The sequence below is a fragment of the Erinaceus europaeus genome, chromosome 5 (genome assembly GCF_950295315.1).
Source record: "Erinaceus europaeus chromosome 5, mEriEur2.1, whole genome shotgun sequence".
NCBI lineage: Eukaryota > Metazoa > Chordata > Mammalia > Eulipotyphla > Erinaceidae > Erinaceus > Erinaceus europaeus.
Genome location: NC_080166.1, coordinates 124,991,891 through 125,017,670, shown reverse-complemented (window position 1 = coordinate 125,017,670; position 25,780 = coordinate 124,991,891). Strand labels below are relative to the sequence as shown.

The window sequence follows — 25,780 nt, the reverse complement described above, 5'->3', positions numbered from 1 at the left end:
ATAAATAAGCAAAAACATTAATATATAAAAAAGAAGGAGGGGGAGTCGAGCGGTAGTGCAGCGGGTTAAGCACACAGACCGGTGTAAGGATCCCGGTTTGAGTCCCCAGCTCCCCACCTGCAGGGGGGTCGCTTCACAAGCGGTGAAGCAGGTCTGCAGGTGTCTATCTTTCTCTCCCCCTCTGTGTCTTCCCTTCCTCTCTCCATTTCTCTCTGTCCTATCTAACAACGACGACATCAATAGCAACAATAACTACAACAACAATAAAAATACAAGGACAACAAAAGGGAAAATAAATAAATAGTAAAAAAAAATTAAAAAAAAGAGAAAGGGGGCCATGTGGTGGCTCACCTGGTTGAGTGCACATGCCACAGTGCACAAGGACCTAGGTTCAAGTTCCCGGTCCCCACCTGCAAGGGGGATGCTTTGAAAGTGGTGAAGCAGTGTTGCAGATGTCTCTCTGTCTCTCCCTATCACCCCGCCCTCTCAATTTCTGACTGTTTCTATCCAATAAATAAAATAAAGATAATAAAAAAATTAAAAAAGAAAGTGATAGCTTTTCTTTTTTTACAGTTTTTTTATTAGTGATTTAATAATGATTGACAAGATTGTAAAATAATAGGGGTATAATTCCATACAGTTCCTACCACCAAAGTTGCGTGTCCCACCCCCTCCATTGGAAGCTTCATTATTCTTTATCCCTCTGGGAGTATGGGCCAAAATTCTTTATGGGGTATGGAAGGTGGGAGGTCTGGCTTCTGTAATTGCTTCTCCACTGGACATGAGCATTGGCAAATCAATCCATACTCTCAGCCTGATTCTGTCTTTTCCTAGTGGGGTAGGGCTCTGGAGAGGTGGGGGTTCCAGGACACATTTGGTGAAGTCGTCTGCACCAATTGGTTCTGTTTCCTGCTACTCCATGGCCATGACTCCCACAAGGCCAGTGATAACTTTTCTACTGCGGGTCACTCAATAAAAATGGAGATCTTGAGGAACCCCAGAAACTTGATGCCAGCAAGACCCTCTTTCCTATTTGCCCCTCTATTTCACTTATGTGGCTCTGGCTCCTGGAATAGTTCTTGGCACATAGTGTATTTTAAACAGTTGACTGCCTGACTTCATGCTGGCATTCCTTCTAGTAATGTGGGGCCCTATCCTGATAGTCCCCGGTCAAAAGAGAAAGTGAATTTCCTTTTCTGATGCCAGGAAAAGCAGGTCTCAAAGATGAAGTTGGCTGGCTGGGCTGGGGCCCTGAGTTTATCTGCAGGTCACTCCCTTTGATACTGCTGGCTGTGGCATGCTAGGATCCCTTAAGGTGCGTCACGTGCTTTACCCCCTGCCTGACTGAGCTGAGGCTTTGCTAGAAGGTGGAGTCAGAGCAATTGCCACCAGTCCAGAGCTGTTTGTTTTTGCCCCGACTTTTCTTATGTCAGCAGAACATTATTAGATTCTACCCACTCAGACAGAAAACTTAATGCCTTGACTGACAGGGTTACTGAAAACCCTCTAGAAATTAATACTTTGCTCAAACACACATTGGCATCATGGCCTCTACATTTTATTTTATTGGGGAGGGGCTTAAGTTGGTGTGTGTGTATGGGGGGGGGATGAATCAAGTATAAATTAGGTAGAATCTCTCCCTGAATAGTCTCTCTAGAGTCAGAGACTGGCTTCATTCACTCAGCACTACATATATATATATATATATATATATTGCCCCCAGGGTTATCACTGGGGCTTAGCACTGGCACTACAAACCCACTTCTTCCGGCAGCCATTTCCCCCATTTTATTGGATAAGACAGAGCGAAATTGAGAGAGAAGGGGAAGACAGAGAGGGAGAGAGCAAGGTAGACACCCGCTGACCTGCTTTGCCACTTGTGTAGCTTCCCTCCTGCAAGCGGGGAGCTGGAGACTTGAACTCAGATCCCTGAGGGGGTCCTTGCGCTTATTACTATGTGGGTTTAACCAAGTGTGGCACTGCACAGCCCCCCGGCACAATGTTTCCAATATCCCTTGGTGATGAAGCATGCATCCACACTGCACTGCAGTTTAGAACATGCAAATACACGGACCAGGATGTGGCACAAGGGATAAAGCGCTAGACCTGCAAGTAGCAGGTCCTGAGTTGGACCTCCAACATCTTAGGGGCTAAAGTGATGTTCTGGTTCCTGCTCTCTTCCTCAAATAAATAAATTACTATTTTAAATCAAATACCAAACGCTATTTCATTGTTTGTAATACTACATTTAAATTATTTATTTTTTAGTTGGTGGACTCTTACTTTCTCCCCATTGTCAGATGTGTATGAATGAATTCTTCTGTGGGGTGTGTGTGTGTGTGTGTGTGTGTGTGTGTATTCTCTTGGGTAACCTGTGCTTTCCTTTATCTTGGATAAGTGCCTAGGATTGCTGGGTTATGCAGTAAAGTTTATGCCGAATCTGTCAAGGAACAATCAGACTGCTTTTCCTAGCGGCTGTACCATTTTATCAATACATCCTTCTCACCAATGTATGAGGCTTCTCATTTTTCCATAGCATCTCCAATACTTGTCATCGTGTTTTTAAAATTTTTTTCATTATATTTATTTATCGGATAGACACAGTCAGAAATCAAGAGGGAAGGGGGAGACACTTGCAGCACTGTTTCACCACTCACAAAGCTTCTCCCCTGCAGGTGGCTCGAACCTGGGCCCTCGTGCATTGTAACACATGCACTCACTCTGGTGCACCACCACCCGGCCCCTCATTGTGTTTTTAATTATCACAAAAGATGACTCCAAAGGGACAGGCTACTTGACATGGCCCCACTGACAGATAAGATTAGAGAAAAGACAGTAACTCTCAGCATTCTGGTAACAGGAACTGCTTTGCCAGAAATAGTTAAGTTGAAATTGAATTTGCAACAGATATAGTAAGCCCACACCCTCAAACCAGCCCTGCTTGCTTTGTACCTCCAAAACAGTTTTGTTTTAGGAGGAAGTAGACAGTAAATTCCTCATGATCTTGGAGGTCTGGTGACCTACTGGCTATAAGGTCCCATCTTGTTTGCCTTCAAACCTATTCTTTCTTCTTTTTTTCTCTAGTTCTTCCTCCAGCTTATATAAATACTCTCTAAAACAAAGGGACAAAGAGGTCAATCTTAGCATGGCTCCAATCTCCACTGCATCCCAGACCGCAATAAAGAGTCTTCCCATTCTTGGGAGTTGGCGGTAGTACAGTGGGTTTAGCATAGGTGGCGCAAAGTGCAAGGGCCTGCATAAGGATCTCTGTTCGAGCCCCCAGCTCCTCACCTGCAGGGGAGTCGCTTCACAGGCAGTGAAGCAGGTCTGCAGGTGTCTATCTTTCTCTTCCCCTCTCTGTCTTCCCCTCCTCTCTCCATTTCTCTCTGTCCTAACAACGACATCAATAACAACAATAATAAAAAAAGTCTTTCCATTCTTTATTATTATTATTTAATTATGAACAAGTCTGTTGGATGAGAGGTACAATTCCACACAATTCCTACCACCAGAGTTCTCCATCCCATCCCCTCCAATGGAAGCTTTCTTATTCTTTATCCCTCTGGGTGTACGGAGCAAAGATCTCTATGGAGTGCAGAAGGTGGGAGGTCTGGTTTCTGTAATTGCTTCTGCACTGGGCATGGATGTTGACAGGTCGATCCATACTCCCAGCCTGTTTCTGTCTTTCTCTAGTGGGGCAGGAAAAGCCTTCCCATTCTTGCCAGATCTGGTGTTACTGTTTGTTTTTCTGTAACACTAAGTCCATATATGGCTTCAGTATTATGAAGAATTTAAGATCAGTGAACAAAATAGGTCAAAGATTTCAGACATCTTCCATAGCTTTGTAAGCTCTGTGCCTGGCCTAGAGATCATGTTCCCAGAAGGTATTTGCTAAGTGTTTGTTGACTAAATAAGAAATATATATTTGTCCATTGCCTCAGGTGTTCGAAAGGGCAGCTGTAATTTGTGAAACTCAAAATGACCAGTGAGGAGTAGGAAAGGCTAGAATTCTGATTCCTGCTTGAAGTCCAAGAAAACAAAGCTCTGAAAGCTAAGTGATGAGGGTGACCATCTAGGTCCCTAGTTTTCTGACTCCATGTCTAGTTCTTTCTTTCTCTCTCTGAATATTTTTATTTACTTATTATTAGACAGAGGCAGAGAAATTGAGAGGGGGAGGGAAGATAGGGAGAGAAAGAGACAGAGATATTTGCAGCCCTACTTCATCACATGTGAGGCTTTCCCCCTGTAGGTGGGGACCAGGGGCTTGAACCTGGGTCCTTTTGCATTGTAATGTGTTCACTTAACCAGCTGCAACACCACTTGCCCCAGTCTAGTTTTCTGTCTACACTGGTTCTCTATTTCTTCCTTCTTCCTTCCTTCCTCCGTTCTTTCCTCTCTCCCTCTCTCTCTCTCTCTCTGTCTGTCTCTCTTTCTCTCACCAGAGCACTGCTCAGGTCTGGCTTATGGTGATGCAGTGTACTGAACCTGGGACCTCAGAGACTCAGGCATGAGAGTCTCTTTGCATAACCATTATTGCTATCTACCCTCAGCCTCCATATATCTTTTCTAAATACCAAATTAATATTAAGGAAAGAACTGGAAGAGTCCAGGTAGGGGAGCAACTGGCTAAGCACACACACTACAGTGCGCAAAGACCCAGGTTCAAGCCCCTGGTCCCCACCTGCAGGGGGAAAGCTTCATGAGCGGTGAAGCAGAGCTGCAGGTGTCACTCTCTCTCCCTCCCCTCTCAATTTCTGTCTCTAGCCAATACTAAATAATACAATTAAAAATATTCTTTAAAATGTTTAAAATAAAGAAAAATAAGAAAAGGCAAAAGAAAAGAACTGGAGAAGTTTCCAAAGATCTTTGAGAGACTGGGTGTTTTTGGCAGCCTGAAGTCTGCTTGTGATGGCTCTAAGAGAGTTGTGGGACTAGTGAGAGTGGCTTGGGTAGTCTGATGGGGTAAGTCACTAGATTTGTAACTTTAGCTAGCAGATTCTTGATCTTTGAAGTAGAACTGGCATCTGAGCACTGCCAGGGCTGGGCAACCTAGGGTGGTGCACTGAGAACGTTCAAGAAGGGCAAGGCTGATTCTTCAGGCTTCTAGATTGTCTCATCTGAGCAAGCTCACATTGACAGGTAGTAACTAAAGAATAATCTTCTTACTGAACTCCTTCTTTCTACACCCCCAAAAGAATTTTGGTCCCATACTCCCAGAGAAGGAAATTTAGAGGAAAGTAACCAGAGGGCTCTGAACCCCAGTTCCACCTGGGCCTGGAACTTTTGTGACAAGGAACTTTTGTTTTTGCACCATCACTGAGAGGGATGAGATTCTGGAGAACACCCACATAAAATATCAAGAAAATAGTATAACAGGTCTCCATCAGCCAGGGATTGAAAATTGTCAGTGTTTTGCCATTCTTACACATTTATCTATAAAAATGTTTCTATATAGTAAAGCTTTCTTTAATGAATTTTCCTCCAACTATATGGAGGTATGAATGTATATATATTGATGACCTTGATATATGTATATATTGTGAAAATATTCAGCATAGCCGAGACAATTAACTTACCCATTACTTCACACCTAACCATTTCTTTTTTTATTTTATGTTAAGAACACCCAAGATTTATTCTTAGCAAGGTTCAAGCACATGTACTTATTGTCAACTATAATCACATTGCTGTATATTAACTCTTAAAAAAAATATTTTATGGGAGTTGGGCGATAGCGCAGCGTGTTAAGCGCAGGTGGCGCAAAGCGCAAGGACCAGTGTAAGGATCCTGGTTCGAGCCCCTGGCTCCCCACCTGCAAGGGAGTTGCTTCACAAGAGGTGAAGCAGGTCTGTAGGTGTCTGTCTTTCTCTCCCCCTCTCTGTCTTCCCCTCCTCTCTCCATTTCTCTCTGTCCTATCCAACAACAACGACATCAATAATAACTACAACAATAAAAAACAACAAGGGCAACAAAAGGGAATAAATAAAATAAATATAAAATAAAAAAAATTATTTTAATGAGAGGGAGAGATACAGAGATAGAAAGGCAGACAGGACCAGAGCACTGCTCAGCTTTGGTTTATGGTGAACCTGAGACCTCATAACCTCAAACATGAGGCTTTTGCAGGACCATCATGTTATCTCCCTAGCCTGATATTAACTCTCTAAAATGTATTCATCTCATTTCACAGGTAAGAAGACAGTATTTGTTAGACAGCATCCTTAAGCCCATTTTAGATAAGGCTCATGAGAAGTCAGCAAGGCTGAATGAAGTGATCTAGTTCTAAGCACTCTGAACTTGTAACCTGGGGAGAAGCTGCTGATCTGGTCAGATGGTCACAAGGACAAACTCAAGGATTATGTGTGGTGCTGTGAACATAGGTGTGCACAAACCAGGTGTCCAGTGACAGATGAGTGGCTAAGAAAGTTGATACACACAATGGAATATTATGTGATTGTTGAGAGCGATGAAGTCATCTCCTTTGCTTCATGTTGAGTGGAGCTTGAAGGAATTAAGTTAAGTGAGATCAGTCAGAAAGAGAAGGATGAATACCAGATGATCTCACTCATAGGTGGAACTTGAGAAATAAGAAAAAAAAAAACACAAAGTAAAACTTGGACAGGGTTTGATGTATTGCACCAAAGCAAAGGAGTCTCGTGAAACAGGGGCAGTACTGATATTGGTTAAGAACCTGAGTCAGGAGTAGGAGTGCTTTGCAGACCCCTATCATGGGGAGATAAAAAATTGTTCCCATGTGTCAACAACTGTACTGTAAACCACTAGCCCCACCTCCAATAAAATGCTATTAAAAAAGAATTATGAAGGAGTCGGGCGGTAGCACAGTGGGTTAAGCGCACGTGGCTCAAAGCACAAGGGCCAGCATAAGGATCCCTGTTCAAGCCCCGGGTTCCCCACCTGCAGGGGGGTCGCTTCACAGGCAGTGAAGCAGGTCTGCAGGTGTCTATCTTTCTCTCCCCCTCTTCTCTCCATTTCTCTCTGTCCTATCCAACAACAGTGACATCAACAACAACAACAATAATAACTACAACTATAAAAACAACAAGAGCAACAAAAGGGAAAATAAATAAATATTTGAAAAAAAAAGAAAAAGAATTATGAGGGGAGGGTGGAGTCAAGATGGCAGCCTGAAGGCAGAAACCAGACAGATTCTCCAAAAAAGAAAAAAAAAGTTAATTCAAATCCTGGGAATTCTAAGCGAGACCAGGATTCCCAGGCCTGCAGGAGATAGACTATAGAAAAGGGGGCAAAAAGGAGTCATGGTGGCATATTGTAACTCCTCTGTAAATCAGCAAAAAGGAGCTGAGAAGGACAAAGGAAAAGCCAACCCCACCAAGTTGCAGATGCTGCCATGACGCCAACCTGCCTTCCCTGGGCAGACGACCTCATCAGTGTGTCCTGGAACCTCACCTCCTCAGAGCCCTGCTCCACTAGAGAAAGATAGAAACAAGGCTGGGAGTATGCATCCACCTGTCAGTGCCCATGTCCAGTGGAGAAGCAATTACAGAAGGCAGACCTCCACCTTCTGCACCCCATAAAGAATTTTGGTTCATACTCTCAGAGGGATAAAGAATAGAGAAGCTTCCAATGGAGGGGATGGGACACGGAACTTTGGTGGTGGGAACTGTATGGGATTATTACCCCTGTTATTTTACAATCTTGTGAATCATTATTAAGTCACTAATAAAAAAAAAAGAATTATGTGTGGGACTCCAAGATTTGGTTCACTCAGTGCTGTAGTCATTCATTCATTTAAACAACCTATTTTCAGATCTTTTTTCACACATCATTTACTAGTGAGAAACCTTGAAGCCCTGCTCCCAAACATCAGAGCTGCCTGATTATAGATGGGCAGGTGGCCTTAGTAACTCCGAGTGCTCTGCTTATGATTTTTTTTTGGCAAACTGACAGTATTCTGTTATACAATAGTATATAGAAGACAAAAGGGGGACTGGGTAGACAGCAGAATGGTTATGCAGAAAGACTTTCATGCCTGAGGCTCCAAGCCCACAGGTTCAATCCCCAGCAACAGAAAAAGTTAGAGCTGAACAGTGCTCTGGTCCTTCCTTCCTTCCTTCCTTTATTTATTTATTTATTTTTGCCTCCAGAGTTTTTGCTGGGGCATGGACTCTACTAATCCACTGTTCCTGGTGCCCATCCCCCCCTCCATTTTATTGGACAGGACAGAGAGAAATTAAGAGGGGAGGGAGAGATATAGAGGGAGAAGGAGAAAGAGAAGGAGAGGGAGAGGGAAGAAGGAAAGGGAGAGGGAGCGGGAGGGAGAGGGAGATGGGGAGGGAGAGGGAGAGGGAGGGGGAAAGGGAGAGGGAGACCTGCAGACTTGCTTCACTCCTGTGAAGCATCCTCCTTGTAGATCCGGAGGTGGGGAGCCAGGGGCTTGCTTGAATCTGGATCCTTGCGTGAGACCTTGCGCTTAGTACTATGTGCACCATCACCCAGCTCCTTCCTGGTCTCTTTTTGTATCTTTCTCTCTTCTCATTAAGATTCAAATAAATGAAAATACCTTAAAAAAAAAGAATAAGAAAACAAAAGGGCAATGACTGGAGACTCAAGCACCACCACTCCATTCCTTCAGGGCCTGTCTCTTCAAATAATAGAGGTGACCTGATTTTAGGCTTTTTTACTAGAAAAATGTTAGATGAGGTTATTGCCCAAGGAATCCTCAGTCCCCTGTAACTTCTGCACTCGGGCACCTCTCTCCCCTATAACCGGTCACTCCTTAGAGCGCAGGAAGATTGATTTCAGTAATAACTCCTTCCTGGATTGTTGGCTTCAGTGAACACGAAGGAGTGTCTTAGGGCCCAGCGGTGGCACACCTGATTAAGGGCACACACACTATAGTTCACAAGGACCCGGGTTCAAAGCCCTGGGCCCCCTGCTGGGGGAAAACTTCACAAGTGGTGAAGCAGGGCTGCAGGTGTCTCTCTCCTTCCCAATCAATTTCTCTCTGTCTCTATCCAATAATGAATAAATAAAAATAAAAAAGGAGTGTCTGTTCATGCAAAAGCTGGCATCACCCAGTTAGAGTGTGTGCAGCGTGAGTGGCCCAGGTTGGAGCCTTGGCACCACAGGGCACCCGAGGAAGCTCCAAATCAGGTCTCACCAGTGACAGACTCACTCAAAGATCCCGGACAGGCTGTGTCCTTGAGCCTTATCTTCCTCAAGTGTAAAATAGGGGTACTCAGACCTTCTATCAGAGGGCACTGCTAAAAAAAAAAAAGACAGGAGGTTCCCCCAGCAAGGTCCAAGGCAGTGCTCTGCAACATCAAGTGCCTTTGCCACAGCTGATCTGTGAGGCTCCGAGGTCGCAGACAAAACTGGGAAACAAGGGCGCTCTCTTGATCTCAGAGGGCTGCGTAAAGGTGCACCGCGTGCCTCCTCACAGTGCAGGGGCGCCAGAGTTCCCCAGCCGGCGTGCACACTGCAGAACCAGCCCAGCTCTCCTAATCCTCTTGTTTTCCCGGAGGTCTTGCAGCTCCACAAAGACCGTCTGTGCTGAGCTGGCCGCTGAGCTGGCCGAAGTCAAACGTTGGGCGGGAGGGTTGGAGAACCTCCCAGCGCGGCTCTTAGGTCCAGCTGAGGGCAGCGAGTCCAGGCGAGCGGGCAGCTTGCAGACGCAGGCTCTTCTTTCTCTCTCTCTCTAGTGTCATTTTCTCTCTCTTCCTTCCCCCTCCTTCTTTTCTCTCCTATTTTCCTCTCTCCCACTCTTTTCTTTCTCTCTCCCCCTCCCTCTTTTTTTCCCTCTCGTCCTAGTCTATTTCCTCTCTTCTCATTTTTTCCAGGCGTCGGGCTGTGCGATCTTCTTTCTCTGCCGGGGCGGGAGGACCATCTCTCTATCTCTCTTCCGGGGCCGGCAGGACCATCTCTCTCTCTCTCTGCCGGGGCGGGCAGGACCGTCTCTATCTCTCCCTATAGGGGCGGGAGGACCGTCTCTCTATCTCTCCCTATAGGGTCGGGAGGACCATCTCTCTATTTCTCCCTATAGGGTCGGGAGGACCGTCTCTCTATCTCTCCCTATAGGGTCGGGAGGACCATCTCTCTATCTCTCCCTATAGGGTCGGGAGGACCGTCTCTCTATCTCTCCCTATAGGGTCGGGAGGACCATCTCTCTATCTCTCCCTATAGGGTCGGGAGGACCATCTCTCTATCTCTCCCTATAGGGTCGGGAGGACCATCTCTCTATCTCTCCCTATAGGGTCGGGAGGACCGTCTCTCTATCTCTCCCTATAGGGGCGGGAGGACCGTCTCTCTATCTCTCCCTATAGGGTCGGGAGGACCATCTCTCTATCTCTCCCTATAGGGGCGGGCAGGACCATCTCTCTATCTCTCCCTATAGGGGCGGGAGGACCGTCTCTCTATCTCTCTCTGCCGGGGCGGGAGGACCGTCTCTCTATCTCTCCCTATAGGGGCGGGAGGACCATCTCTCTATCTCTCCCTATAGGGTCGGGAGGACCATCTCTCTATCTCTCCCTATAGGGGCGGGAGGACCGTCTCTCTATCTCTCCCTATAGGGGCGGGCAGGACTGTCTCTCTATCTCTCCCTATAGGGTCGGGAGGACCGTCTCTCTATCTCTCCCTATAGGGGCGGGCAGGACTGTCTCTCCCTATAGGGTCGGGAGGACCGTCTCTCTATCTCTCCCTATAGGGTCGGGAGGACCGTCTCTCATCTCTCCCTATAGGGGCGGGAGGACCGTCTCTCTATCTCTCCCTATAGGGGCGGGAGGATCGTCTCTCTATCTCTCCCTATAGGGTCGGGAGGACCATCTATCTCTCCCTATAGGGTAGGGAGGACCGTCTCTCTATCTCTCCCTATAGGGGCGGGAGGACCATCTCTCTATCTCTCCCTATAGGGGCGGGAGGACCATCTCTCTATCTCTCCCTATAGGGGCGGGAGGACCGCCTCTCTCAGTCTATCTCGCCCTGCAGGGGCGAGCAGGACGGGCGCCTCCTCCTCCCACCTTGAGGGTGTGTGTGCGTGGGCGGGGACCGGCCGGGCGGGGAGCAGCAACTCGGGCAAAGTTGCAGCCAGGTGCTCGCACGTGGGCGCCTCCGTGCCACGTGGCCGCCCCCCCCCTCAGTCTGCAGCTCCCCCCCGGTGCCCCCGCGGTCTCCCCCCACCGCACCCCCCACCCCAACAGCACGCAGGACCCGCCCCCCTGCTCTGGGCCACCGCGGTCCCGTGTGACCCGGCGCGCAGCGCGCTCTCCTGGCGGCAGGTCCCCGGCGCCCCGGAGGTGGCCTCGGGGGGCGGGGACGGGGCGTGCCGCCGGCGCCCGGCTCCCGGAAGCGGGTGTTTCCCGGCTCCAGCCGAGCTGCCCCGCGCGGTGGCCGCAGCCCAGGCATCCTCGGCCGCGCCTCCGGGAGCAGCGGGAAGCCGCCGGAGATGCTGCCGGTGTACGCGGAGGTGAAGCCCAACCCGCTGCGGGGCGCCAACCTCTGCTCGCGCGTGTTCTTCTGGTGAGCGGGTCCCCGCAGCTGCCGCGACGCCCCGTCGTCGCCCCTGCGCTTTTTTGGGGGGAGGTGCATGGAGAGGGGGGTGGCGGGTCGCCTGGCGAGGGGCCTGGGTCTCCTGGGGACCCCGGAGCGCACGGGCTGGGGGGGTGGCAGGCGCGGAGCCCCCTCCCCCACAGCGGGGACGCGCGGTCTCCCCACCTTTCCGCTCGCGTCCTCTTCACCGGGAGATGCAGCGGGACTTGGAGACCGAGAGGCAGAGCCCAGAGGGCATCTCCGCCCTCCACCCCGTTCATTTCCTTTGCTCAGCGAGAAGCGACAGCCGCCCCCCACCCCACCCCACGCCATGCTCGGCTGGCTTCCCTCGTGCTCTCTGCACCCTCCTTTTTCTCCCTCTGCACCCTCCTTTTTCTCCCTCTGCGAGCAGCTCTGCAGCAAGCCCCCCCCTCCCCCACTTGAGCTGAGCTTCCTTCAGAGTCCAGTGAGCGCCCCCTCCCAGCCTCCACTGTCAGCTGCCCAGTGGGTTCCCACCTTCCCGTCAGTCTCCTGGGTGACACTTGCCTTCTGTGTGGTCTTTTCAGGATTTCTAGCCTTTGGAAAAAGGACCCGTGGTCCTGATGAGGGTTGGTCCTCCCTACTCTTAAAGTTCACTTCATTTTACGAAACACAGAAATGGCTCAGACACAGGTTCCAGAGCTCTCCCGCCAGCAGCCCAGGGTTTATCTTGGTGGGGTGAGCCTTTGGGCTGTATCCCATGTGCTGGGCTGTAAAGTCTTTTCTCCCCCCCCCCCATATTTTATTTATTTTAATGTGAGAGAGACCAGAGCACTGCTCAGTTCTGGTTTGTGCTGGTGTTGGGGATTGAACCTAGGACCTCAGAGCCTCTGGTATGAAAGTCTTTTTGTATAACCGTTATGCTGTGTCCCCAGTATTATCACCTCTTTTGTTCCCAGCTCCTGCCTCTTCCTGTCTCCCAGGGATTCTGGTATTCTTTTTAATGGATGCTCCCAGGAGGTCGGTCCTGAGGAGATGCTTTGGCTGATCTGGGTTTGAGTGTATATTCAGTTTGGTGCTGGGACATCTTATTGTCCTTTGGTCCTTCTTCTCAGAAGAGTTATGCTTAGAAATTGGAGCATCTGGGTGTGGTCCCTGAGAATAACAATGAAGTTGGGCAAACCTCTTAACTTCTTGCGGGGGTCTGGAACTCCCCCAAACTCTTTGTGGGTGGGTGGGGGAGAAAAACTAAAAACTTTGCCTGGGAAATTGGAATTGGGGTGGGATGGACTTTTCTTAGATGACTGGATGGGAGTCCTTGTTTTTTTTTTTTTTTTTTTTTTTATTTTTTTTTTACCCCTCCGTTTCCCAGAAGGAGAGCAAAGAGAAAGACAGCCCCAAGTTTATCTTTGAGGGCACGAAAGCCCAGAGAGATCCTACAGCTTGCCTGGTGTCACACAGCCAGTAAGTGGTAGGGCCAGTGGCTGCAGCAGCTGTCCTGAAATGCCTGAAGAAGACTATTTTATTCCCAACACACCTTTGCTTTCAGAGGAAGTACCTTTTGGAGGCGAGGCTCCCAGCTGTCTATTTCCATGCTTTAGGGGCTGCTGTTGGTACCCAGTTCTCTTGCTTCCACACCACCTGGGAGCTGGTTAGAAATACAGATTCTCCTGCACACCTCCTAGGAGAGTTCTGTAAAATGAGAGGCAAGGATTGACTGGGGCTTGAATGAGTGAGGGAGAGTCTGTTTCCATAACCATTATGCTGTCCCCCCCACCATTATTATTGCTCTTATCGTTATTGTTGTTATTATATATAGTTAAATTTTTATTAGTGATTTGATAATGATTAACAAGATTGTAGAGTAATGGGTGTAATTCATACAGTTCCCACCACCAGAGTTCTGTGTTCCATTCCCACCATTGGAAGCTTCCCTTTCTTTATCCCTCGGAGAGTATGGACCAAGATTCTCTTTGGGGTGCGGAAGGTGGAAGGTCTGGCTTCTGTAATTGCTTCTCCACTGAATATGGACACTGGCAGGTTGATCCATACCCCCAGCCTATTGTTATATATATATATTTTTTTTTAAATTTTTATTTAAGAAAGGATTAGTGAACAAAAGCATAAGGTAGGAGGGGTACAATTCCACACAATTCCCAACACCCAATCCCCATAAACCACCCCCTCCCCTGATAGCTTTCCCATTCTCTATCCCTCTGGGAGCATGGACCCAGGGTCGTTGAGGGATGCAGAAGGTAGAAGGTCTGGCTTCTGTAATTGCTTCCCCGCTGAACATGGGCGTTGACTGGTCGATCCATACCCCCAGTCTGCCTCTCTCTTTCCCTAGTAGGGTGTGACTCTGGGGAAGCTGAGCTCCAGGACACATTGGTGGGGTCTTCAATCCAGGGAAGCCTGGCCAGCATCCTGGTGGCATCTGGAACCTGGTGATTGAAAACAGAGTTAACATATGAAGCCAAACAATTTGTTGAGCAATCATGGATCCCAAGCTTGGAATAGTGGAGAGGAAGTGTTAGGGAGGTACTCACTGCAAACTCTAGTGTAGTCCTGCTTTCAGGTATATATTTTGCAGTAGTTTATGGATACGTGTGCACATAAGCTCTCTCTCACAGAAACTGGTGTATATCTAGGTTATGGGACTTTGTTAGAAAGTGAACTACCTGAGATGAAATTAGAGTGTACTATTAAAGGAAGGGTCTCACCCGAGTAATGAAGCTGAAGGGTTGTCATTCCACACGTGAAGTCTCTGGATACATTCTGAGGTGAAGCATGTTGAGGTAGCAATCGTTGCTTTGGTTAGGTTGTGATCGGCAGATGCAATGTTATTTGGTTTGGATTGGGAGATGCATACGGGAAAGTGGGCCCTATCCAAGGGTTCCAGGACTGGGGGAAGTAGGGGCTCTATAGTGAAGATGTGAGGTTCCTGCTGTCTTAGGGTTCAAAAAGACACTCAATAGTTAATATTATCATCACATTATTTGTTAATTGGGTTAACTTTGAAAAGTCCCTTTGTTATGGTTTGCTGGACAGTACCCAGTATCTTGTATATAGCTGTGCTATTGGAAGCTTCTAATCTACTTGGTCTAGGCTTTTGAGAGAGTCCGCATATCAAATACATAGCCTATATATTAAAAAGATTCAGTTTGTCTTTTGAGAAACTTTGAGACATACAATTGATTTCCCCCTCTCATATTAATTAGCTACTGATTTATATGTCTACATTTTGCTAGGAGTGTACATAAACACCATTCCCACCACCAAAGGACTGTGACCCATCCCTCCCGCCCACTCCCACCCCCCACTGGCCCAGGAAGCTACATGCCTACCCCTCACCACTGGGTTTTTACTTTGGTGCCCTACTTCTATTGTTATATTTTTAACCAGAGCATTGCTCAGCTCTGGCTTATGGCGGTGCCAGGGTTTGAACTTGGGACCTTGGAGTCTCAGGCATGAGACTCTTGTGCTTAACCACTGTACTGTCGTCTCTCCAGCCCTTCACCTGTATTCTAAAGGAGTGAACTGGTGGGGAGCTGCCTGTCCAGATCTTGCCAATAAGCTAGCTGTGGACCTTGATGCATTTGACCTTACCGGGATGTTGACTTTCAGAGCACAGTTTGGACTTGGCCCCTCAGAGGAGACTCAGCTATTATGGCTGTTGGTAATTGACGGCTCTGTAGAATGATACATTTCTCTCTTGTTTCTGTAAGAAATTCCAAGGGATGTAAGAAAAAAGAGAGGAGGAGGGTTACTTCTATGAGCCCAGTTCACCTGCCGATGGTTTAGGTTGTAGGTCTGTGTGCACGTACGTTTGCACACGTGCAGTTTATAATAATTGACACAAACGAAGTAATTTTGAGTCTTCTTTAGTTTACTTTCCTGTAGCTGGCATGTAGTAGCGGCATTCATGATGGCAGTGAGAATGCAGTCTTTTACAATGGTCGTCCACGTCCACGGGTTATTTATGTGTGGTTGTAGTGCATGTCTCTCTCTGCCCATAAATTGAGGTGCATCTTATCCTTTGCTGGATGCATTTTCCACATTCCCTCAAGTGTAGTATCTACTGACAGGTCGGATTGCTCTCCAATAGGATTTGAACCAATTTGCCTTCTTAGGAGCAATCTGTGTGCTTCTTTCAATGCTGACTCTGAGCAGTGAGTAATATAATCTTTCCCCCAAGTCAGCAGTTCAAAAAGTAACATCCAGGGGCCTGGCGGTGGCACTCATGGTTGAGTGTACATTGAAATGTGCAAGGACCAGGGTTCAAGCCTCCGCTCTCCACCTGTAGGGGAAAAGCTTCACAAATGGTGAAGCAGGGCTATTTCTCTCCCACTTCTTCTCAGTGTCTGGCTGTTTCTGTCCAACAAATAAATAAAAAAAATAATAAAATTAAAAAAGAAAGTAACATCAACCTTTGAATTTATTCCACTTTCAGAGATGAAAACTCTCTCGAACACATCTCTTTGTGTTTCTTTGAATTAGCTATCAACACTTGTGTTTTTCCTGAGGCATTTGTATTTTTGAAATACCTTGTAACCAGGTCGATGATGAATTCTCCTCTGCTGGGGCAGGATTGTGCAGCCAAGCGATAAAGATGAAAGAGCAAGCTTGTCAGGAAAGAAGATAGGGAAATCAACTAGGGAGGAGGAGTAGACAGGAGATAGTAGGCAATCTCCTGGGCTGGAACAACAGCAATGGACTGCTGTGCCTTGGGGATTTATTTGGAGTTGGGGGACAGACTCTGGCTAGAGGTCAGTCTCCTTTGGAAAGGGGCAGCTCCCCTACCCTCTAGCTATAAACAGCAGTGCAATCTTGACTCCTGATGTGCAATGTGGCTTACCCTGCTGCTTCCTGATTTTCTCTCCTCTGTCTATCTATCTGTCTGTCTGTCTGTCTCTATCTCTATCTCTCTATCTCTCTCTGTGTGTGTGGCAGAGGGGTGGGGTAGCCTGGTAGTAGGATAAAATAAATCTCCAAGGATGAATCCTTTACTTCCCTGGAGGCTCTTGCTTTAACTGCCCCCTCCTCCCTTCTTGCCACCAGAAGCTTCTAGAAAGGGAGAGGGGAACAGGTAGAGGTGAGGTCTCTTTATTTTTTTAAAAAATTTTTTTCAAGTTTTTTAAAAAAAATTAATTAATTAATTAATTAATTTTCCTTTTTGTTGCCCTTGTTGTTTAACATTGTTGTGGTTATTAATGTCGTTGTTGTTGGATAGGACAGAGAGAAATGGAGAGAGGAGGGGAAGACAAAGAGGAGGAGAGAAAGACAGACACCTGCAGACCTGCTTCACCACCTGTGAAGCGACTCCCTTGCAGGTGGGGAGCCGGGGGCTCGAACTGGGTTCCTTACTGGGTTCCTTACTCAGGTCCTGGCGATTTTGCGCTTAACCTGCTGCCACCGCCCGACTCCCGAGGTGAGGTTTCTTAAAGGGCCACACACATTACCCTTAGGCTAGCCTATCTCACTAATGCTTGGACAGTCCCACCCTCCCCACCACCCCCCAGTTTTCCATTTGTCTTACAGTTCTGTCCCAAGTGGTTAAATTTGTAGATCATTAATCATATTGAGCTTAATTATTATTATTTTTTCATAGTGGCTTAATAATGATTAACAAGATTGTAAGACAAACAGGGGTACAGTTCCACACAGTTCCCACTACCCAATCCTTCATTGGAAGCTTCCCTGTTCTCTGTCCCTCTGGGAGTATCTTATGGGGTGCAGAAGGTGGCAGGTCTGGCTTCTGAAATTGCTTCTCTGCTGGACATGGGTGTTAGCAGGTGGATTCATACCCTCAGCTTGCTTCTGTCTTTCCCTAGTGGGGCAGGGCTCTGGGGAGGTGAAGTTCCAGGACACATTGGTGAAGTTGTCTGCCCAGGAAAGTCAGGATGGCATCATGGTAGCCTCTGCAGCTTGGTGGCTAAAAGGCTGTAAGATATAAAGCAGGACAAATTGTTAAATAAACAGAAATTTTAAAATGGTGATAGAGCAGGTGAAATTAGGGGTTAGAGCTTTTTTTCTCTCAATTTTTCTGTTGCTTTTGCGGTGTCTTTTTTTTTTTCCTTCCTTTTAATCTTTGCATCCTCTGAATCTCTAGAGGCATTTTTTTTCCTTCTAGCTTCCCCTCTCAATTCCTTTTTCCATTATCTTCTAGAATAAGATAAGCTCAATCTCTGCCCCCACCCCCCATTTTCCCATCAAGGTTTATTGAGTAAACCTTCCTCTCTCTCCCACTACTGGAAATGAGTAGGGTGATCCATGCACCCTGGGACTCTCAGGGTTGGGGGCTCCACACCCCTGCTGTCTGCATTCCTCTGCCCCTCTCAGCATCCAGAGTCCTGTGTAGGGGGTGGTTTGGGGAGCATCTTGGGTCCTGATGTTGGGGCGATCCACAGAGTGAAGTCACCGTGGTGCTGTTGTGGATACTGTCACTGCTGTCAAGACAGGCTCTCTGGAGACTCTGCTCTGGGAAAGATGATGGCAGGACAGAGGCAGAAAGGGCCCAGTGCAGCTCACGGCGTGAAGGCTGGCAACATTAGGCCCTCGCCCAGTATTATTATTGTGACCTGGTGGAAACTATGCACTGGGGCTGGGGAGACAGCATAATGGTTGGGCAAAAGTCTTCAATGCCTGAGACTTCAACACTCCAGGTTCAGCCTCCAGCACCACAGCTGAGCAGTGCTCTGGTGAACAAACAAGTCGGTTGCTGGGCGGTGGCTCGCTGGGGTTAAGTGCACACATAGTGAACAAGGGAAGTCCATGCACCGAGCTCTTAACCAGGGCTATGGGGCCCATTTCGAGAATCCCTCGGGTGCTGTTATCCTTGTTATTCCTCACCAGCAGACCCCCAAATGTCTCTTTGTTTCAGCTGGAGGCTGTCTTAACTTTCTCTTCTGTAAAGAGACTCTCATGTCCTGAGGCACCTAAGTCTTGGATTGAAACCCCAGCACCACCCTAAGCCGGAGCTAAGCAGTGATCTAAGCAGGGAGGGAGAGAATATGAATGTGCAAGACACCTGCAGCACTGCTTCGCTGGTTGTGAAGCTTCCCCCATAGGCGGGGACCACGGGCGTGAACTCGGGTCCTGGTGCACATGGTACTGTGAGTGCTCTGCCGAGTTCACGGTTCCTCAGCTCTCCCTTAGGTGTTTAACTAGATGGATTTGGGCAATTTCCGCAAGTATCATAGCTCTTAAACTATAAACCAGCACCTACTAGGAAATCAGGTACAAAGAGTATCCATTAGGAAGTAAACAATGAAGCAGAATGGCTGGGTGGCGGCACACGCAGTTGAGCTCACACGCTGCTTGTGTGAAGATGCAGGTTCAAGCCCCTGCTCTCCAGCTGCAGTGGGGAAGCTTCATGAATAACAACAACAATAATAACTACAACAGTAAAACGACAAGGGCAACAAAAGGGAATAAATAAATAATGTTTTTTTAAAAAAGCTTCATTGTATCCCATTGTGTATTGTGTGTTTAATCTGTTACATCCTTAGCCTGTCATCATCTGTCATTTGGGCGGCTCCTAAGTCTTCTTCCTTGTCTAACTTTTGGAATGGAACCAGGGAACCTAGTGTTCCTTTTCTAAGGATGTGAATGAAGAGAGAGGAGAGAGAGACACACACAGAGAGGACATATGTATTTCTAAATGACCTCTGTGAGCACTGAGCCCCAGCGGGTACTGCTGTGGCCACGACTAAAGCAGGGAGGTGGTGACCAGCTGTGAGAGCCCAGGCTGGGGGGGGGTCTGAGACTGTGTAGAATTTTCCTGGCCCTACCTGTTAGCAGTCTCAGTATCAGCAGGCCAGCCTGCAGGAGTTCAGAGCTCACGCAGGGAACACATACATCCTCTCTCCTTCTTTCCATTTGCCATGTTAATGAATAAGCAAGCATTATATATATATATTACAGGTTGAATTTACACCGGGCACCGCAGTGTGACCTGAGAATCCTGTGCCTCACACACCATGGACCATGTGCTGGAGGTGACAGGAGCAGCAGCGGGCCTTCCCATGTCAGTTCCCGTAGTCAGTGAGCTGGAAGACAGGGCTCACTTGAGAACCTTGGGCTGCCTTTGGTGGCCTTACAGGCATAGGCTGGTGGGCAGATGTGCCTCCACTCACCCCAAAAGCCCAGGAGAGAGAGAGAGAGAGAGAGAGAGAGAAAGAGAGAGAGAGAGAGAAACATCAGAGCATCACTGGCACATACCATGCCGGGAATTGAACACAGGATCTTATGCTTTGAAGTCCAACACTAACCACTGCCTCTTCCCAATCTGACCTTGGTTGCATCTGTTAAATGGGTAGAAGTGTTGCCGCTGAGGGCATTCCTTGGCCCAGACACAGGTAAAACATTGAGAGTTGTGTCCACCAGGGAGTGATCAGCAAGTAAATACCCAAATCCATCACATGCTTGTAGTAGGTGAAGGAAGGTACTTGCTCATTTCTGAGTCTACCCTCTTTACCTCTTAGACTCATTACCTCTGAGGGCTAGTGGATGAGGAAATCTGGAATTCTTTCAGTTAATCAGTTAATTTTTCTTGCCACCTGGATATCGCTGGGGCTTAGTGTGTGCGCCATTCCACTGCTCTTGCTGACCAGATAATTTTTCCTTTTGAGATGGAGGGTGAGGAATGAGATGGAGAGGGAGAGAGGCTGCTCCTGGAAGACTTTTTTTTTCTTCCTTACAATTTCCACTAGAAAGAAACAGAAGGAGAGGAGAGACACCACGGCACTGCTTCTCTGTTGATGAAGCTTCCCCTCAGTGCTGTGCACAGTACTCTGGTGTGGTACTGGGGCTGCCTGAGCATCTCAGTGTATGAGCTTTACTAGTGAGTTGTCTCCTGACCTCTGTAGCTTCTGCTTTAAGTTGAACTTAAATACTTAAAACCATTTATTTATTTATTTTATTAGTGATTTAATAGTGATTAACAAGATTGTGAGATACATTCATTTAAAAATTTTTTTTGAACTTGTGGTTTTTTTAATGTATTTTTAAATATTTACTTATTTATTCCCTTTTGTTGCCCTTGTTGTTTTATTGTTGTAGTTATTGTTGTTGTTGATGTCGTCGTTGTTGGGTAGGACAGAGAGAAATGGAGAGAGGAGGGGAAGACAGAGAGGGGGAGAGAAAGACAGACACCTGCAGACCTGCTTCACCGCCTGTGAAGCGACTCCCCTGCAGATGAGGAGCCGGGGGCTCGAACCGGGATCCTTACACCAGTCCTTGCACTTTGCGCCACCTGTGCTTAACCTGCTGCGCTACTGTCTGACTCCCACATTAATTTTTTTAAAAAAAGATGTATCCATTTCTTAATGGAAACAGCAAAGGCATCCCCTTCTACAAGATGGGAAAAAAAAAACCTTGAAGATACAATATATTCCCTACAATTTTAGCTTTATGTATTTATTTACTTTTAAGTGTTTTATTCTGTTTTAATGATACACACACACACACACACACACACACACCCCACCCCACCCCACCCCACCCCACCCCACCCCACCCCACCCCACCCCACCCCACCCCACCCCACCCCACCTCCAGAGCACTGCTCAGCTCTGCTGTATGTTGGTGCTGGGAATTGAACCTGGGACCTACGGAGCCTCAGGCATGAAAATCTTTTGCATAACCATCTCAGGCATGAAAATCTCTTGCATAACCATTTTGCTGTTTGTTTGTTTGTTTGTTTATTTATTTATTTATACTAGGTGGTGGTGGTGGCAGGGCAGGACAGCCAGGGTGAAATCTTTCAGGTTCCCTTTGTCTTGCAGAGAAGGAAATTACCATTTCCCCCTGTCTTTCCTGCAGATAAAGAACACTTCTGTGTTTGCCGAGGTCTAGTGAGCCTAGAAGGACTAGATTCCCAGACAGTGGAGGTGTCGGGTCACAGCCAGCTGCTCCATGGTTGGTTAGTTAGTTAGTTAGTTAGTTAGCCTCCACTCCCAAGCCGGCAGGACCCTCCCGGGCTGGGCTCAGGGTGAATGAGTCAGGTGAACTGGAGTTGGTGTCTCTGGTCGTCATTTATCAGAACTACTTTCTCTATTACTATTATTATTTTGTTGCCATCAGGATTATCACAGCTTTGGTGCCTAGATAGTGAATCCACTGCTCCTGCCTGCCATTTTTTCCCCCTTTTGTTTCCTCCCTCTCTTTAGTTGATAGGAGAGAGAGAAATTGAGAGAGGAGGAGGGGAAGGTAGAGGTAGAGAGGGAAAGAGACAGAGACAGCTACAGCACTTGCCTCACCACTCATGAAGCTTCCCCCCTGCAGGTGGAGAGAAGAGGTTTAAACCCAGGGACCTTGTGAATGGTAATGTGTACACTTAACCAGATGTGCCACTGCCTAGCCCCATATTTATTATTATTATTATTACTATTACTACCACTACTATTAATCTTAGTCTTGCGACAGGCTTTTTCAGCTAGAAAGAAAGATACAGAGAGACAGATACACCCCACCTTACAGTGCCAAACCTCCCCCCAAATGTCTGTAGTACTCCCATGTGCTGGGGGCTTGAACCGGGCTGCATGCACAGGAAGGCAGGCATCCTCCCAGGTGGGCCACCTGGCTGGCCCCACCTGCTCATTCCAGACTCACCAGCCTTGTATGAGTTGCATCCAGGGTCCCCAATCCCCCCTTGGAGTGAATTCTGTCCCAGGCATGGTGGTCGCTCTTGAAATGACATCACTCACAGGCCGGCAAAATAGCTCTCTTGGATAATGTACTGCTCTGATATGTGCTTGACCCAGGTTCAAGCCCGGCTCCCATCGCGCTGCAGGAAGCTTTCGTGCTGTGGTCTCTTTCATTCTCTGTATTTACACTGAAAACGACAAACAAGAAATGACACCACTTGCCACGGTTGCTCTTGGTTCTTCAGCACCAGGTGGGCCCATCTCGGTGGAAGCTTGCCTGGGCTGAACTGTTCTGTTCTTTCAGGCTGGGCTTCACTCAGACCCCAGTGGCCCTGAGCTTGCTCTTGGATCCCTGTACACGTACACACATGCGTGCACACACGCATACACGCACGCGCACATACACACACACAGACACATACGCGCGCGCACGCAAAGTTATTTTTCTTTCTGAGAAACTGCTCTGCAAATCCTCATTGTAGGCAGTGTTCAGAGATAAAATGAGAGGTTCTGTGCTCAGACAAACCCAGGTCCTCCCCCACACTCCCTTTAGAATAGAAAGTAGTCCTTGTTTTCTCCTTCAAAATTTTTTTTATTTTGTGGAACTGTAGCTTGACACATGTGCATTTTCATTGCTCCAGGCTCTTTTTTTTTTCTGGTGATAAAAAAACCTTTCTCTTTAAAAAAATTTGTTATTAGTGATTTGATATTGATTTACAGAATTGTGAGGTAATAGGGGTGTAATTCCATATGGTTCCCACCACCAGAGTTCTGTGTCCCCATCCGCTCCATTGGAAGCTGCAGTAGTTCTCCCTAGGTGACAGATATGGGCTGGTTCTAGGACTATCTGTATCTATACATACACATACATTTTCCCCATTTTTCCCCAATGGCCCTGACTTTACTTCCTTTCTAAGTCAACTCTAGAAGTTTAGAAAGGAACTTCTAACTTTAGAAAGGAAATTTCCTTTCCTTTCCTTTCTTTTCCTTTCCTTTCCTTTCCTTTCCTTTCCTTTCCTTTCCTTTCCTTTCCTTTCTTTCTTTCTTTTTTTTTTTTTTCCTCCAGGGTTATTTCCTCCACTGGGGCTCAGTGCCTGCACCATGAATCCACTGCTCCTGGAGGCCATTTTTCCCCCTTTTGTTGCCCTTGTTGTTGTAGCCTTGTTGTTATTACTGTTATTGATGACGTTCTTCGTTGTTGGATATGGCAGAGAGAAATGGAGAGAGGAGGGGGAGAGAAAGATAGACACCTGCAGACCTGCTTCACCGCCTGTGAAGCAACTACCCTGCATGTGGGGAACCCGGGGGTCAAACTGGGATCTTTACACCGGTTCTTGGGTCCTTGCGCTTTGCGCCACCTGCGCTTAACCCACCTAACCCCCATAAAGGAAGTTTTCTGTGTTGTTACTGGGCCTTGGTATCTGCATGATTAATCCACTGCTCCTGGCAGCCTTTTTTAAATTTATTTTTTACCCCTTTCTATTGTTGACAGAGAGAGAAAAATGGAGAGGGAAGATGCAGATATAGAGAGGGGAAAAAAGAGACACCTGCAGCCCTGATCTACCACTTCTGAAGCTACCCCTCTAAAGGTGGGGTCTGGGGCTTTGAACCCAGGACCTCATGCATTATAACATATATGCTCAACCATGTAACCAAATGCATCACCACCAGACCCACTATATTTTATTTATTAAAAAAAAGATTGGTTGGGGCCAGGTGGTGGCGCACCTGGTTGAACGCATATGTTGTGATCCACAAGGACCCAGGTTCAAGTCCCTGGCCCCTACCTGCAGGGGGTAGGTATTACTAGTGGTGAAACAGTGCTGCAGGTGTTTCTCTGTCTATCTCTCCCTCCCTCTCAATTTCTCATTGTCTCTACCAGATAAATAAACAAACAAAATATTAAAAAAAATCTATTTATTATGAGAAAGACAGAGAGAGAGTGAAATGGAGAAAGAGAGGAAGGATCAGAACACTGCTCAGCTCTGGCTAAGGGAGTCCCAGGGATTGAACCTGGGCCCTCTGATGCTTTAACAGACTGGGCTGTTTCCCTGGCCCCCTAAACACGTATTTGAAACACAAAACCCGTCCTCCTGAGTCAGCCGTATTCGGATCTCCCTCTGTGTCTGTCTTGCTCTGTCTCATGGACTCTGGTCAGCTCTGCTAGGAGCCACTGGAGAAAGAAAGTCACAGCTTTCAGAAGAGGGGTTTCACTGAGCTGCCTCCTGCCCAAAGTTCCTGGGGAGGGGCTCCTTTCCTGTAAGAGGTGTGGGGGGCAGTTTCTGTGAAGCCCTTCCAGGAAGGATACGGTGCAGCAGGAAGAAATCCCAGGGAGCATGACTGCCAACTCACACACAGAGAGCAAGGGTTTGACAGCCGTCAGTTTGGGGGAGAACAAGGCGGCTAGGCAGATACATTTTTCACCCTGTTTTATTTTAATTATCATTATTTCTTCTTTATAATTTTAAAAATGTTTTCTTTCTTTCTTTTGGATAGAGACAGAGAAATTGGGAGGGAAGGAGAAGACAGAAAGGGAGAGAGACACCTGCAGCCTTGCTTCACCACTTGTGAAACTTCCCCCTCCCTCAACCCTCAGTGCTGGTGGGGAGGGGGCCTTGAACCCGCATCCTTGTGCAGTGGGATGTGCATGCCCTATTGGCGTGCTGCCCCGTTGTTGTTATTTCTGTTGTGGTTGGGGCTTTTTTGCTCCAAGTTGAGATATTCAGGTGTGGGAAGCAGAGACATTCAGAGAGGAGAAACCAGAAAGGAATTGAAAAAAAAAGGGGCCAGATGGTGGTGTACCTGACAGAGCACACGTGTTACAACACACAGGACCTGGGTTTAAGCCTCCATCCCCATCTTCAGGGGGGTGGCTTTAGGAGGGGTGAAGCAGTGCTGCAGGTGTCTTTCTGTCTCTCTACCTATCTCCCCCTCTCCTCTTGATTTCTGGCTCTCTATCCAATAATTAAATACAAATAATAAAGATGAAAAAAAAGTAATTGGGGAAAGAGCTGGAAGAAAAATGGAGGTGTAGGAGAACCAAGGATTAAAAAATAGAACAAAAGAAAAAAAAATCAGAGACCAGTGCAACAGCATCAGGAGAATTGAAAAAGAAAAGTTGCACATGATTAATGACATACAAATATAAAGACAAATGGAAAACTGAGCAGGAAAAAAAAAAGTCCCAAGTGTTAGTGACACAGGCTAGCCTAAAGTGATGCATGTGGCCCTTTAAGAAACCTTACCTCATGGCTACCATGATGCCAACCAGACTTCCCTGGACAGACAACCCCACCAATGTGTCCTGGAGCTGCGCTTCCCCAGAGCCCTTCCCCACTAGGGAAAGAGAGGCAGGCTGGGAGAAGCCAGACCTTCCACCTTCTGTACCCTATAATGACCCTGGGTCCATACTCCCAGAGGGATAAAGAATAGGGAAGCTGTCAAGGAAGGGGATGGGATACAGAGTTCTGATGGTGGGAATTGTGTGGAGTTGTACCCTTCCTATCCTATGGTTTTGTCAATGTTTCTTTTTTATAAATAAAAATAAAATAAAAAAAGAAAAAAGAATCCCCACCTCCACCTACCCCCCTTTCCCTTTCTAGAAACTTCTGGTGGCAAGAGGGGAGGGGCAGTTGGGGCCGGTGCCTCCA

General features: G+C 47.3%; 1 protein-coding gene across 1 annotated transcript in view; it reads left to right on the top strand.

Moving 5' to 3' along the window:
* The first annotated feature begins 11,277 nt into the window (after nt 1-11,277).
* ABCC4 (ATP binding cassette subfamily C member 4) overlaps nt 11,278-25,780 on the top strand; it is a 274,755-nt gene continuing 260,252 nt past the window's right edge. The window contains exon 1 of the mRNA XM_007526845.3: nt 11,278-11,496. Within this exon, the coding sequence (XP_007526907.1) occupies nt 11,423-11,496 (74 nt within the window). The 5' untranslated portion in view covers nt 11,278-11,422. The remainder of the gene's footprint in view (nt 11,497-25,780) is intronic.